The 15,820-nt window shown below is 41.2% G+C and overlaps 1 protein-coding gene across 1 annotated transcript in view; it reads left to right on the top strand.

Annotated features, from left to right (window-relative positions):
- VIPR1 (vasoactive intestinal peptide receptor 1) overlaps nt 1-15,820 on the top strand; it is a 104,158-nt gene that overhangs the window by 82,837 nt on the left and 5,501 nt on the right. The window contains exons 7-10 of the mRNA XM_026041069.1: nt 2,333-2,486; nt 4,387-4,447; nt 9,357-9,426; nt 12,162-12,253. Of these exons, the coding sequence (XP_025896854.1) occupies nt 2,333-2,486; nt 4,387-4,447; nt 9,357-9,426; nt 12,162-12,253 (377 nt within the window). The remainder of the gene's footprint in view (nt 1-2,332; nt 2,487-4,386; nt 4,448-9,356; nt 9,427-12,161; nt 12,254-15,820) is intronic.

The raw sequence follows: 15,820 nt of genomic DNA, 5'->3' as shown, positions 1-15,820 counted from the left end.
TTGCTGGGCACACTCACCCCAGTGCATCCCCACACTCACACTAACAAATCCCCACTGGCTGCAGATACCCAAAGTGGGCTTTAGGCAAAAGAGATGATGTGTGCTCACCTGGCACAGCCCATATGCAAACAAAATGCATAGGGAAGCCTTAGGGATGAAGGTGCCACATTGCAAGCCCTTGTCAGCTCAGCTCTGTGTCACTTTCCCTCCCACGGTCTGCTCTGCCTCCACCTTCCACCATCCCACCCCGCAGCAAGTTTCTGCTTATGCCATCTGGCTCACAGGAGGGAGCTGATGTGCACATAAATTGATCAGCAGAAGCGCATGAGGATCCCCAGTGTGACATACTGGCAGGTGCTAGTGGAGGGTTGAATTAATTTTGAGTGATCGTCGGGGACGAGTCTGTCTCTCCAACATGTGACACCGAGAAAATGCGTTCTGCGCTTCCTGCAGTTACATAGCAACTGTTTTCAGTGGGAGATAAATGTGAGCTTGTTGCTGGAGTCGATCAATAATGCTCTAAATTCAGTGCGATACACACACATCACCGAGGAGGCAACCCCGAACACAGGAGCTCGTTACATTTGCTGTAAGCCCAATGGGTGTCCTTGCCTCGTTAAGAGCCAGGAGTTACCCAGGTGGGCTCGATGGAGGCAACAGGACTGTTGCCCTGTTCATCTCATCATCAACTCATCATCTCAAAGATGCTCAGGCAGCAGCAATGCAACCAATGTCTTCCTGGAACACATTTTCTGGAGGAGAAAAAGCTATTGCTAGGGAGACAAGGCTGGTGTACAAGTCCAGCTGTGGCTATGCCTCTTATGCTGGTGCAGGGGCCAATGCTGGTGTATCTGTTTGGGCAGCTGGTTTCCACCTTGGAGTTTTGTATTAGCCTTGAGAGTCAGAGGTAGATTTCCCGTGGATTTTTTTTTTCTTTTTTAAATTGACCATTCTCACTGACTGCAAAATGTCCCATTTCTGTGCTGCAGTGAAATCCTCACACAGCAGGTTATTGTGTTTAATTATTCATTTTCTGAGGAAAAAAACAATCCTTCCCCTTTCAAATCTATTCCCTTCCATTGCAGTCAGATCTCTCCATGCTCATTAGTGTTCACACTGCTTCTCCTCTTAATCCTTTTCTTTATTTAAAAGATTTATATCACCAGTCTTTTTTCAAAATTGAGCATTCACAGTTCCTTGTTGACTCAGACTTCTTCAATCCCTGTCTCCACATCTTTTCATTTTTACCATATCTACCAGGCTATAAGGTGATCAGAAACTAGACTTTGCTTTCAAAAGCAAATTCATAGAGGTCTGAAGGGGAAATTTTTTATCCCATGGGAAATCTACCTATTTAAGTGTCTTCATTGTTTCAGGTTCAGGTAATACTAGCAGGCAGTGCCACTAGGAGTCAAAGGGACTTGGAAATTTGCCTCTGGGACGGTGCAGTGAGAGAAGTCTTATCCTCTCATGCTGACGAAAGGTTCACCTTGTCACCTACACTCTGCTGCTGTGTAGGAGACACATTGAATTTGCGCACAGAACAATTTGTGCACAGATAGAATTTGTGCACAGGGTGTTGGATACAGCCTGCAATTTCCTTTTCCCTCTTGGGGTTGGTATCTGTGGGGTATCTGAAGACACATCTATATCAGGAAGTGTGTCACGTTTCCCTAGATGGGAACGGATGACTAGATTGCTCGGCAGGTCATAGACCACGATACTTCAGTAGTGAAAGCAGGTTGTTGCTTGTTTTCCATTCTCCATTGCTTCTTTTCTCCTCTCTGGTGCCCAAGGGCTCTTGTGATGGCAGGACCACCTCGCTGAATTGATTGCAATTCAAAGTAGCAGATTTTTGGAGGATTCTTCTCAGCTTCAAAGCTCGGCCGTTGCATTGGCTCAGCAAAGCAACCAGTAACTGCACATTATGAGAGGGCCTCCTGGCATCAGCCCTGACACTGAGGTAGCTTTCCATGGACGTGCATCCAAAATCTATAGCAAGCAGCACCACGCTGGCCAGAATCATAGCTCAGTGTATCAGCTTGTCACCACTCAGCAGGGTTTCCTTGCTTGAATGCATTGCTCAACCAACACAGTCAATTGGCATCCTGACCTGAGCTCAACACTCTGTTTGAGATGCAGGGGTGAGCACAAGTCAGGCAAGCCTGATCCTTTCTTCTCCTGGAAAGCTAGACTGACCTTTTGGCTTTCTATGGGAGAGCTCACTCCATAAAATCATACGAGTCCTTCGAAGAACAATCCCAAAGTTACATGGAGAGCAAGGTGTGTAGTCATGTAGTGTGTTCACCACTGTTCATTTCTTCTTTTCCAGGTCGGCTGCAAAGTCATGATGGTTTTCTTTCAGTACTGCATCATGGCCAACTTCTTCTGGCTGCTTGTGGAAGGCTTGTATCTTCACACGCTGTTGGTCATCTCCTTCTTTTCAGAGAGGAAGTACTTCTGGTGGTACATTTTGATCGGCTGGGGTATGCATCTTATCCAACTTGAATTCCAGGAGGTGATCCTGGCAGGCATTTTCAGCAGCAATTTAAGGGGTATGGTGGTGAGGATGGGGCTTTATTGACAATCACCAAGAGACTGTTAAGTCTTCAAACTCTGACTCTAAGCCACAGCTGCTGGATTAGATTCTGCAAAGTTACACTCATGTTCTTCCACCCAGCTGGAATCATGCATGGTCTTTAAATGTTAAGGGTGGATCCCAAAGCAAAGCCAACCTCCCAAATTGAGCTCTTCCAACAAACACTATAATCTCTTGCCCACTTCCTTCATTCAGTCTAGATATCCACGGAGCTCTCATTGCCTGTGTGCTAATATTGATAACCTTCTGCATACTACATTCATGATTTCCCCATCTTCGGTGTGAATCAACTCTTGCACACACACAAGACAACATAAGGAAGATGAAATTAAATTGCATGAAGTTTCAGCCTGGAGCTGAAATGCTAACGTATGTAAATTAATCCTACTAGACCAGCTTTTCTTTTTTCTCCCAAGAGACAGAACAGAGATCTCTTTTCCCCCTTAAATTTTTTTAGCTTAAGGTTTATATATAAACAAGAAAAATAGCTCTCCATTCCACATTTTTTTATAGCTGAAACAAGGAAATAATTAGAGCGGGGAATAATCTTGAAAAGTGAAAAAAGAAAAGCATTTGTGTCATGTACAGGGGTATGCCTGGACTCAGGATTTGATCAACTAGCCATAAAATAACTTCCATCAAAAGTGACAGGAGTTACGCTTGGATTCACACTGCGGAAGAGGGATCGTTCTCTGTGCTATATGAGATGAAGTTAGCAGGCTTTCTTTCAGATGCACTTAATCAGGTCAAGACTGTCTTTAAACCCACCTTACTCAAAGGCACTTGTTCTCTCAGCACAGTAGAGCTGGAAGATTTTAAAGAAATCTTTGTAGAGCTAATGGTTTTAAATGAAAGGAAATATCTTGCACTTACATGTATTTGGACAATTCTTACATGGACGGTAGACCCTTGAGAATTTCTGAGGTTGGTTGGGTAAGGAGGGACAATTCAAATAAAGGATAGGTGCTCGAAAGACCTTTTGGCATTTCATTTCTCCATCCTTTTCAAAAGCTGCAGTGATAGATCTAGAATGCACTATGGAAGGACTGAAGATTTGAACACTCTTATTGTAGTTCTTATTGTTTGTATTGCCTTTGCTCTTAGGAGTCACAATAGACAGCACAAAATACTGTGAGTAACAAAGAACAAATAGAAGTTTCCTTCCCGGAGTGTTTCCTTTGTAAATAGAAACAAAAACAACAGACAGAGCTAGAAGGGGGACAAGAAGTGTGTAGCATGACTGCTCGAGTCAAGCAGCGGAGCGTGGAATGAGAGGCAAAATTAGATTAATTTGACCAGCTACAGACTTCTGGTCACTTCAGGCTCCCTTTATAGCTAGTGGAAATTAATACAGTCAAAGTGGTCCAAGAGAACAGTTTTTGTCCTAAAACAAACATCTAATGTAGCTCAGAACGATGTCTTGAAAGGATATGCTTCTCTCCACCAATACTAAAGAGAATTTGGGATGACTGGGTTATATACAGATGTTGTACAATGCAGGTGTCTCAAGTGAGGTGGGATGACACCTAATCCTTTTGTTTCATCACCAGTAGGCATTTCAATAAAAGGATAAATCAAGTAGGTAACCATTAACAGGAAACTCATCTTACATGATCATTGAGAGAGTAAGGCCATGTTTGCCACATGAGCACTGAAGACCTGACATATTTGCACACCGTTAGACCAAGTTACCATCTCAATCAGAGATGATGGAGAGTGGGGGAGAGCAGCACTGAAACAGACAGGGATAACAATTTGTGACAGTAAAAATATCTCTTCTCTTGCAGGTGCCCCTTCTGTGTTCATCACTGCTTGGACTGTTGTCAGAATTTACTTTTTTGATGTTGGGTAAGCCTATGGACTCCCTTCACATTCCTTTATAACTGTTTTATCTTCAGAGAAGGCCAAAGAAAGTTCTACAGCCCTTATAGCCCTGTTATCTGCTCAGCTTCCTTCCTGACCTAGGAAGGGCACTCAGAGTAGACCCGAGGCATTTTCCTACCCTAAAGCCTAGGAAATGCTCCTAGTCTTCCCTGAAGACATGTTCTTTGTGCAGCCTTAGGAAAGTGGGATTAGTGATTGGGATTTGCAGGGAATTAGCGAAGATATCCTGGCTAAAATCACAAATAGACTATGGGTGTTGCTAACGATGATATTAGGGTTATGGAATATTAGGAGAATATGCCAAATAATCAACCAAAATCAATCTGCAAACAAAATTAACCATATTAGTGGATTTGGTTAAATGAATTTCACCAAAATTATCTTTACATTCATGGAAGAACACATTAGAAGTTAAAAAAAAAACCAAAAAGTGAAATCTGTTTCTAAATATCAGTGTTTTCCATAGATAATTCCTTTGATACTGAAATGAATGGGGAATGAGGCACAGGTTTACTAGAGAAGGGGGGATACTGTGAAGTCTTGCACTCATTTATTAATTATCACAATTAGCACACACAGCAGTGCACGCAGCAGGGAAATAGCCTGGCAAAGGTCCCCCTATCCACATCGCACCTGCATGGACCTTGGGAACTTCCTGCTGAACAGATTCCTGCTGACTTTCCCACTTCACAGAGCACAAGCAAATCAAACACCTGGATCTTGAGTCTCATTAGCACTGCTGTCACCTTGGTAGCAAGGATTTTACTTCACAGTACTCACTTGATCTGGCAGATACCAATCTTGATGCCACTGCAGCAACGCATTTCATTTCCTCTTGCTGCTCTGCTAATATCTTCATTGCAGCCTTATTTGCCCAGGAAAGTAAAAAACAGACCTCTCTGAGAAGAGTTGTTGTTCTCAGAAAGATAAATGGAGGCCACATGCTACCGTTACAGCTGGTGGCATTTCTGAGTCCTTTGTTTTTTGTTATATTTAGGGAGGTGTTTTATGCCTTGTAGTGAGCAATAAAACTGATTATTTTCAGACCCTTCTCTAGTTAAAGAGCTCCTATAAGTATGTCTACAATTACAGGGAAATCACTGGATGCCCCAGGTGGTCCTGTGGTCCTGCATAGTGAAGACATGAGTTGAGCAGCTGTTCCATGGTCTGAGTTGTGCTTTGCGTTCCACAGAAATGACCCTATTTCTGACAATGCAGCAGAAATGGAATAAACACTCATTAGCCCTTCCACAAAAACAAACAAAAAAAACTCACAAACAAAATACCTACAAATTCATTTTTCTTCTTCCCCAGATGTATCTTTGCATTTGTTCTTCACAGAATCACAGAATCAGAGTCACAGAATGGTTGAGTTTGGAAGGGACCTCTAGAGATCATCTAGTCCAATCCCCCTCTCCAGCAGGGACATCCAAAGCACAGGGCACAGGGTGGCCTCCAGGTGGGTTTGGAAGATCTCCAGAGAAGGAGACTCCACAACCTCCCTGGACAGCCTGTTCCAGGGCTCTGTCAACCTCACAGGGAAGAAGTTCTTCCTGACATGCAGATGGAACTTAATGTGTTTCAACTTACACCAATTGCCCCTTGTCCTATCACTGGCCACCACTAAGAAGAGTTTGGCCCTCCCTGCATTCACTCTTCAGGTATTGATATATATTGATCAGATCCCCTCTCAACCTTCTCTTCTCTAGGCTAAACAGACCCAGCCTGTCTTGCTTTTCCTCATAAGATAGATGCTCCAGTCCCTTAATCATCTATGTGGCTCTCCACTGGACCCTCTCTAGAAGCTCAATACTGATCTCTGGGGGACACCACTGGTCACAAACCTCCAACTAGACTCAGCCCCATTTAAAACGACCCTTAGAGCTCTGCCATCCATCCACTTCTCAATCCACCTCACTGTTCACCCATCCAGTCCATGCTTCCGTAGCTTTCTTATGAGAGTGTTATGGGAGACAGTGTCAAAAGCCTTGCTGAAGTCAAGGTAGACAACATCCCTGGTTCTCCCATCAGCCAGCCAGCCAGTCGTCCCGTCACAGAAGGCTATCATCAGGTTTGTCAAACATGACTTCACCTTTATGAATCGATGCTGACTGCTTCTGATCACCTCCTTCTCCTTCATATGCCTAGAGATGCTCTCTAGGATGAGCAGCTCCATCACCTTTCCAAGGACAGAGGTGAGGCTGACCGACCTGTAGTTGCCCAGTTTCTCCTTCTTGCCCTTTTTTAAGATTGCAATGACTTTGACCTTCTTCCAGTCTCAGGCACCTCCCCACTCTCCATGACCTCTCAAGGATAATGGAGAGTGGCTGAGCAACGTTCTTCATCTTTTTTAAACTAACAGCTCTCTTTGATGCTTCATATAAGAAGCAGATAAAATGCAGCTAACTAAATGGGGCAGATAGAGGAACCCAAGGATATGTGCAAGTACATAAGAGTTGATCTGGCAGTTCTCCCTCATACTTTCACTCAGTCAGTCAGTCTAGAGTAATTTGAAAGGTGTTTGTGAGAAAACACTTTAGAGATCTACTCATTATGTACTCACTGTGCATGCCCTTCCTTCCTGCATTTGCAGCATATGGTTAACTCCATTTACTTCCTTGCATTCCCTGTCTCCAAATGTGTCCCCATTTGTCCTTATTTCAGGGAGAGAAGCAGCTCAGATTTCACATTGTATTCTTGATATATGGTATTGCTAACATATTTCCTGAGGGCCACTGATTTCTTTTATGGCTTTGCTCTTTCTACATAAGACTAACCTTATTTACTCCTTTAATAAATAGCTTTTGTAATGAGATAGACATCCATATTTAACCACTCTGGCTACCAGAGTTTTAGTATATGCTAGTATGTATTCGCACACAGCTCCAAAAAGTCATATCAAAAATACAGATTTTCCTTGCATTTTCCTGAGGCTTTAAAGCTGTAGGTTTTTGTGTGTGTGTGAAATGCAGGCTGTGAATTTACAGGATATGTTAATATCTAATGTAGAGGCTTTTTTTTTTTTTTTTTTTTTTGCATACTAAAATTAGACATAGCTACATAGAGAAATTACAGGAAATTGATCCAGATCAAATAAAAGACTAATTATATAGGATTAGTTAAACTGCAGTATATCCTATTTAAAAATTCTAATTCCAAATTAAAGTGACCTTTATTCAGGCTGTCTGAATTCATTTTGAAAATGAAGTACCCTAGACATAATTAGGACCACTTTAACTCTAAAGAAAAGGGTAGCATACATCTGACTAAATATAAACATTGGTATCTGAGCAGTTCATTCTAGTCTCCAGTTACAGGAAGTGGAGATCTAGTCAGTGTACAGAGTGTAGTATTTCTCATCCTAAAGTCAAAGCCTAAAATCAACCATTATTTGCATTGTTAGAATTTAGTGTAAGATGAGGTGAATCTAGTGAAAACTGTTGAGAACAGGTTCCATTAATCTATTTCAAACATGAATGCAGATCAATTTTCATGAATGCTGTCCTAAAGATCAACGTTTAATCACTCAGTAGTTGTGAGGTCCATGGAGAAATCCATTTCAAATAATAGTTTTCATTTTATTCCCATTCTGTCATTCATATGTTGGCATTCAAATGTCTTTCCAAAATACCTAGATGACATTTGCAGCCTACCACAAACTGATTATTTCTCCCTGGAAGATGCTTTCCTCATTTTTGAGTAACCAGTACACTATCTCTCAAGGAATTAATGATTTGACTTCAACTGAAAATTTTTGGGCTGTGGCATATCCATGAAGTTCTATTGTACTCATTCTTAGGTTTTATGAACATTTCTTCTGTTTAATGTCACTCTAATTTGAACTACAAGGCTCACTTTTGGATCCATTTCCAAACACAGCCTGTTTTCCATTAGTCTGAAATTTCATCTTTTCTCCAATGATATCCGAGTGAGTCTGCGGCAGCTGAAGAAAAGCCCAGTTTACTCATTCCAAATTCCACATTAACCCTTCAAGTGCTCAGCCCCTCATGAGAACACTTTGACCACGTCTTCACTGTTTAGCTTCTCTTTGGCCATGGAAAATCAGAAATCCGTGTGGAGAAAGGTAGCTTTTGTAGATAATACACTCCAGAACAGGTAATTGTGACTCCAGTAAATTCAGGATTTAAACCAAAGCAATCACCTCCCATATAAAATAACAAATATATATAAGTAACAAACATAAGATAAATTCCTGACCTGAGCACAAAGTATTTTTTCTCACTATTTCTTCTGTGATTGAAAGATTGAGAAATATTTTGCTGGAATTTGTCGGCTATATAGCAACTCCTGTTGAAATTTCTAATAAACTTCTGTGAGACTTTCCAGAATTATGTTTACACTGGCAAATATCCTTTAAGTGGGATAAGTATTGTTCTGAGGTCACCTTTTTATATCAAAAAGTTACTAAAATAAATATCTAAAAGCATTAAAATAAATACTTGCAGGGAAGGAATGTTGGATAGTTCCTTTCAGTTACAGATTTAGGAAGTACATACAGGCTAGACTGCTTTGTTTCTCTTTGTGATGAGGGAAAAGAAAAAGACACTTTGGGATTTGGATTCATTTTCTCACCTACATCCTGACTTTAGGACTTTAGAATGAAATAAATCAAACCTTGGCCCTTATGAACTCATCTGAATAGGTAAATACCTCAGAGGAACCTAGGTAGATTTAATCAGATGGGATCCAGCTGTCTATTAGATAGGATCTGGCTTTCTGTCCTCTTCTTCAGAAAGGACTGTTTTCTTCTGATAATGCTAAATTTTCTGTGCTTAAAAAAAAATCTGTGATCATGGATAGTATGCTTTTGCTCAATATTTTAAGTCTTTTTTTTTTTTTTTTTTTTTTTTAGGTGCTGGGAGGAAATAATGGAATCTCCATTCTGGTGGATCATTAAAACTCCTATTTTGGTGTCTATTTTGGTAAAGTATCAGTGCATTCTACTGGCTGAAAAGCCCTCTTTAATACTAAGTGGGGAGGGAGATGGGGTTTGAGAAGTATTCTGTAAAAGCCACCTGCAAATACAGAAAACATCCATGGAAAATGTGTTAACATCCGATTAAATACGGAAGGTGTGTTTCAGTTTGAGGAAGCTCACCCTCTGAATAAACATCTTTATCTTTAAGCACTAATTATGGAAAGAGTTTGAGATACTGAGCAGGCGAGGTGGAACTAATTTCATTTAACTCTGGACTCTTCCATCTCACCTAGTCACCCTGTGCACTCTGGTGCCATAGCCACAGGTGCGTCTAGCTAGTGGAGATGTAGGAACATGATTACAATTCCAGGAAAGGGTCATCTTCTCTAATGAACCAATGGATGGATGTCTAAAATAGATCAGATGAACTGAGCCGTGAATGGTTTTGTTTCTCTGAGCTGACCATGTGGAACACTTGGGGTGACTTGTTTGGCTGTAGATGCCAACACTGCAAAGGAATAGGGGCTGAGTCCTACCTTGAATTGTATCTGGCTAAAAGGAAAGATTCATTTCCCCAGATATTTGCCTCTTGTGATAACATCCAGTACTGATTCCAACTATGTGTTTCAAAAGTAAATTCTTGAGAGACTTGGCTAATGGCAAGAGAAATCAACAGAAGAGTTCGGCTGACTTCCAAGATGATCAGTTCTGGCCATAAGAACCATGACGCTCCTGAGGAACTATAAATACTTCCACCCATGTTGAATATTATGCATTTCCTCTGCCAGGTATAGAGCCCAAGCATGAAGTCAGAATGAATCTGAGTTAAATTTAGGTTTGAGTTTTCTCAAATCAAAGGAAGTGTGTGTGGAAAGGAAGAAAAATGAAAACAATAGAAATAAAACTCTTTTAAACGGAAATCTTTTCTTAGACATATATTCTCCCTACTCCACATACATTTTGCTTTTTGCAAGAAGACCTTTCCTGTATCATTTCTCATACAAGCATTCACAAAGTGAAACATTTTGAATAATCACCTCTAACTTTATTCACCTTACTGATAAAATTTAAATGTCTAGATTACAGCTCTCGGACTACATATATCACTGTAAAGCACTGTAGATACCATTTTCCTGAGATAACCTTTTGATAAAGAAATACATCCTCCTAGGATCAACAAGTCTGTTTTTTCTTCTGCCTAATAAATCATTTCCAAACAGAATCTACTTGGCAATACCTGATTTTCCTTCTGCAGATATTATATAAATCTGTCACAAAGGGAGGACATGATAACAGCTATCAGATGCATAGCAGGTTTCCGCAAGGAGGAGCACAACATTTATCTCCATGTCCACTGGATAAAGCGTAGACTTCATCTGAAGCAAGACTTATATAGCTCAAACAATAGAGAAATGTTTCCAGCCTAAATATTTTTAAGCACGGTGAAGAGATCAAGAGCCCTTGATCCTATTCGAGGTTGAGAAATGAACTAGACAACTTCTCCAGGTGCCTGGCAGGCATATCTTCAATCATGCAGTACTAAGGCCTTACTAAACTTGTAATCCCACTCCATCTGACTCACCGCTGCCCTCCTTCTTTGTGTGTCCAATGTTTGCTCTTGACGGCTATGAGCTGATATGGTATTTAACACATAGCGGGAGCGTGGGAAGCAGCTCAGATCTTATCCTCAGCACTGTAGCCTGTGTGCTATCAACGCTGATTAAACCTGCTGATCCTGATAATTCTGCTCTGAACTGATAAATTTTTCCTTGCAGTTGAGTCAGATGCAAACTGTTTTTTTAAGTAAATAAATATGAACAGAAGCTAAAATAAATTATATGGGATAGATAAAAAGCACTAATTACATCACAATCAAGAAATACAATTAATTTGCAGTCACTCATAGCCTTTAAGCAAAGAACGAATGTCTAAATGAGAGATATGCCTCAGCCTAGTTCACTCACCTTTTGTTCAGATAAATGTGGGAACTGCTGGAGGAAAGAGGAAAGTTTACAATCTGTTTTTATGGGAACTGGTATTAGCTGGTTAGCAGAATCCCTTTCAATCTTTAAATGTCTAAAAATCAAAATAATTTCTGCATTCACTATGAAAAGATTTTTATTAAAAAAAAAATAAAGAGGTCAGGTGTCAACTAAGTTCACGGAAGACTCATCATTTTTCTGCTGCATATATTGCAGCAATATAGGTCTCCAGCTTGTCTGCAGAGGACACGGGCCCAGTAGTATTGAGTAGGGCTTGCTTGAGTAGATACTGCTTTGTGTTTTGGTTTGGTTTCTTTGGCTCATTGCCTCAGTCTTGACATGCTCAGCAGCAGGTCGCATGTCACCGTCTCCCGAGGGCTTTGACGTCCGTCGCTCTGCTCGCTCCCAAGGCTCTTTCCCCACCTTGTCGTCGGCACTTCCCCGCGCAGCAGGACGTCGTGCATAGCTGTGCCCTATGGGTTTGACATCATCATACTTGGGATGTATAACACAAAGTCCCAAGCAGGCTGATGTCAGGCCCAAGCTGGCTGCCATCCTGTGTCGGTTTACTATGTGCTCACAGAGTGGGGGTCTCTGCTCATGGCTTTTTAACAACGGCTTGCTCCATGGCAAAAATAATGCAGTGAAAGGAAGCCCCTCTAACAATCAGCTCTTTTCACTGGGGGAAAAATACTGTGGGAGAATAATTTTTGTTTTCTTTTCTCTCTTTCTGTCTCCTTTCTACCCATCCCAACAGGTGAACTTCATTCTCTTCATTTGCATTATCCGTATCCTAGTCCAGAAGTTGCATTCCCCAGACGTTGGGCACAACGAAACCAGCCAGTATCTGTAAGTCCTAGGCTTTTTCAACCATACTCTATTAATTTGGGAAGCCTGCTTGGTTGGGCTTTTAGTCGGACCTAGGAGTATTTCATCTGTCTGTATCTGACCAGTCAGAATCACGTATTTTTTAATTGATTAATGATGATAAGAAATCAGGAAATGGGACATCTGCTAAAATGACTGGGCATGTTTTATGTCAGTTTGAACAGGCAGGCAGGAAGGATTTCTTCTGAGGCTAGCAATGAAGAAGTGCAACAGTAATGATCATGCAAAGAGGCTTTTCATTTGTAGATTCGATATTTATTGGATTCTGAAGCCAGGGAAACTCTGATGGGAAGTAAAGAGCATCTGTCTATGGCAAATTTCCCTTATCCTAAAGATACGAGAAACTGAACTACATCAGATGAATCCATCCCGACAGGTATCCATTTCTCTTCACTGTTGAGAAGCAGCGCTGCCTCAGAAGCTTTGCTTAGTCCAAAATCGTTATTCTAGGGATATAAGGGTGACCTTAATGAGGCTATTTATAATGAACAACATGCAGAGATGAGCATCTGTCTCTGTGGCAATACTAGTTTCAGTTGCAGAAATCTTAGTGTGCAAAAATTCTGCCTACCTCCATAGGTTTATTCTGCTTTCCATGCAAATAAAATAAAACTTCAGGCTTCAGCTCATTTTTACCTCTCGTCATTGTCTTGCCTCAGTATTCCAAATAGTTTGGATGTTTATCGAAAGCATTCTTAGGAAAGTACCGAAATGGAAGTAGAATACTGTGCCTGCCTGCTTACTGCTGACAAAATATTTTTATTATTTGGAGGGAGTTGTACATTTAGGTACCTTGAAGGGCATGGGCTCAGTTCATGCTTTTGCAAAATGGAAAAAAATCATGTCAGTTTGCTACTTAAATACTGACCAACCTCATCGCTGAGTTTCTCTTTCTCTAGTGATAGCAAGTTCGCTCCTAGACATCCTCAAATTTATGATGAGAAATTCCAGTATTTGACCTTAACTTCTCCCTGCAGCAGCCAAAACCAATTATTCTTTTTCCGTCACCACTGACAGGCCAACATTATTGGTTCCTGTGCTTTCTACCACATCACTTTATGCATTTGCAGTCGGGCATTGTATCTTCCTAGCCCAAGGACTGTGACAGCTTTGGCCTGGTACCTAGATTAAATCAGCATATTGAAATATGTTCTCATACTAAACAGTGCTATCAGAAGAATGTATCCCAGTCTTGAGCGATTGGCTCAATTAATGCATCTCCCTAGAAGTGCTGCTGACACAGGACGGATTATGCTCTAATTACCTATGAATTCATGGTGATTTTGGGGCTTAAGGCTTCTTTTTGCTACGTTTACCAAGGAAAGTGGAAGCTGCCAGGAAATCTGTTTTTGCCTTGTAAACAAACCTAGCACAGCAGGGCAGTGACATGGGCTTCTCTGCTCTGGCTTGCTAAGCAAGAGCCATTTCTAAAGTACAAGTGGCCTTGACAGCATCTTTAGTTTCTCATCATCCTCCTCCCTCTGGAAAGCATAGGCCTGGGCGCCTATAGTTGGGCAAATCAATATTCCAGTCCTCCCATGCTGTTTAATCTTGGAGCCTTTGCTCTATCCATTTTCTGCAGAGTCTGAGATGAAACATACATTATCACTTGTAGTTCAAGTGCGTTGTTAGGTTTGATAGATGAGATACCTGAGATAAGATTCCACTCAGACTATGACACACAAATTTAGGGCTCTAAATGTGAGCTGAGCATCTAAACTGCCTTATAGTCACCTTAGATCTAGGGCTTGATTGAGGTGCCTGCACGTAGGCATCCAAAGCCTTAGGACATTTGGGATACTTGCCTGGAGTTGACATGAGGGAGACAGGGCTTATGGGAACCTTGTAGCCTTATGTGATATCAACTATCCTTCATCCAAGCTTCCCCAGGGCATCTTTAAGGCTCCACTGGATGCACGTTCTGCATATCTAGATCTCACACTCACCTGTACAATTAACGTTAAATGCCTCAACCTGAAATCTGGAGCCAAAGGTGGATGGTCCTAAATTTTTAATGTCTTTGTTTGGGTACAGAATTTTTAGGGATCAGATTCCTATTACATAGAACACCCTTAGTGCCTGAAATACTGCTGAAGCCAATTCAGGGCTTTAGCCTGGATAACCAGAGATATTGCCAAAACTTGTTGCTAATAATCTGTGTGGATTCCTTCTGCTAAACCTGTGATAAATATATATTAATCTAACAACATCAAGGATCTCTCATTTACATTTCTCCACATTTTTCTCTTCTGTTTCTTTCTTCCTTACATTGTGTAACCTTTCTTACTTTTTTTTTACATAAAAAAATACATTGACATATTGACACTATCGTTCAATTTCAAGCAATTTCAGACGTGCTGCAGGCTGGAAGTTCAGATTTGCTGCTGACTCTGCTACAGATGTTGAGATGGGCTTTTATGTATTGGAAATTGTGAACACATGTCTCCCAAAACACTTTCCGGGAAATGACAGAGATGTGCACAAGAATGGGACAGCAATACTTCAGGCAAATAGGAGGAGAAAACACCTTGTTTTCTATAATAGAAATCTTGAGCAAAATTCATCTCATTCTGTTCTGAACATGTCCATAGATCAATATTATCATCAGAGCTCTCTAGGTACTCTTCTTTTATGTGCTCAGGAGTATGGTTGCCTTAATGTTCCTCCTTACCCACTCCCAAAGAGAGCAGTAGATTTAGTGCAGGCTAATAGAGTTCTATTTTCCCTAAAGTACCTGTCACCGTAAATCTGGCAAAAAGGTTAGGTCTAAGACATGCACCTTGGGCTAGGAGTGGAATCTAACGGATTTTTTTCAGAATCTGTAGCCTCCAGCGGGCAGAATTAACCAGTTTTTGCCAACCTTCTACACACTTCTGCCTCTTACACAATCAGGCTTGAACTTGATGGAAAGAAAAGTCCAGCATGCTTGAGGAAGATACCTTTTGATATTGTTCGTCATTGTGAGATTTCAGGAACTCGGATAATAGAGACCATACCTTGAAGCAGCATGAGGTTTGAGAAGTAACTTAATACTCTGAGCGAGCTCAGCGTTGGGAGCAAGAGACTGATTTGATGGGTTGTGCAAATTGGAGGATGAGGTTCCTAATGTTTGGCTTGTACTGCTAGTTCATTGCTACAATTCAGCCAGGAAAGGAAAGTCTATAAGGAGGACTCGGGTTTTGCATGCACTCACTAAGAGAGACGTGAGAGATGCAGTGTGAAAGGCAAATTCTTGGGAAGCTTCTCAACTTCCAAAAGGTGTTGGTTTTGCATGGAATAGGTTACTACCAGCAGCTTTCCAGCTATGCTGTCATTCAGGTTTTCCTTGGGGAACCACAACCACAAACCAAAGCCTTAATGATAGACTCTCTTTGGGCCAAGCCTAGGTAAAGCTGGAAAAGTCTGTTGGAAGATACAGTGATGAGCACTGTCTGCATAGAATGGGATACCAGCCTTCCCAGCAGACTTAAGTAGATGGCAAATAAATGAAGGTGGTTTTGGAGGTCTGAAACTGAATGGACTTTGGAG

This window comes from Nothoprocta perdicaria, unplaced genomic scaffold, assembly GCF_003342845.1.
Source record: "Nothoprocta perdicaria isolate Ctin4 unplaced genomic scaffold, notPer1 scaffold_277, whole genome shotgun sequence".
Taxonomy (NCBI): domain Eukaryota; kingdom Metazoa; phylum Chordata; class Aves; order Tinamiformes; family Tinamidae; genus Nothoprocta; species Nothoprocta perdicaria.
The sequence above is the reverse complement of the archived record's forward strand: the minus strand, read 5'-3'. Positions and strand labels throughout refer to the sequence as shown.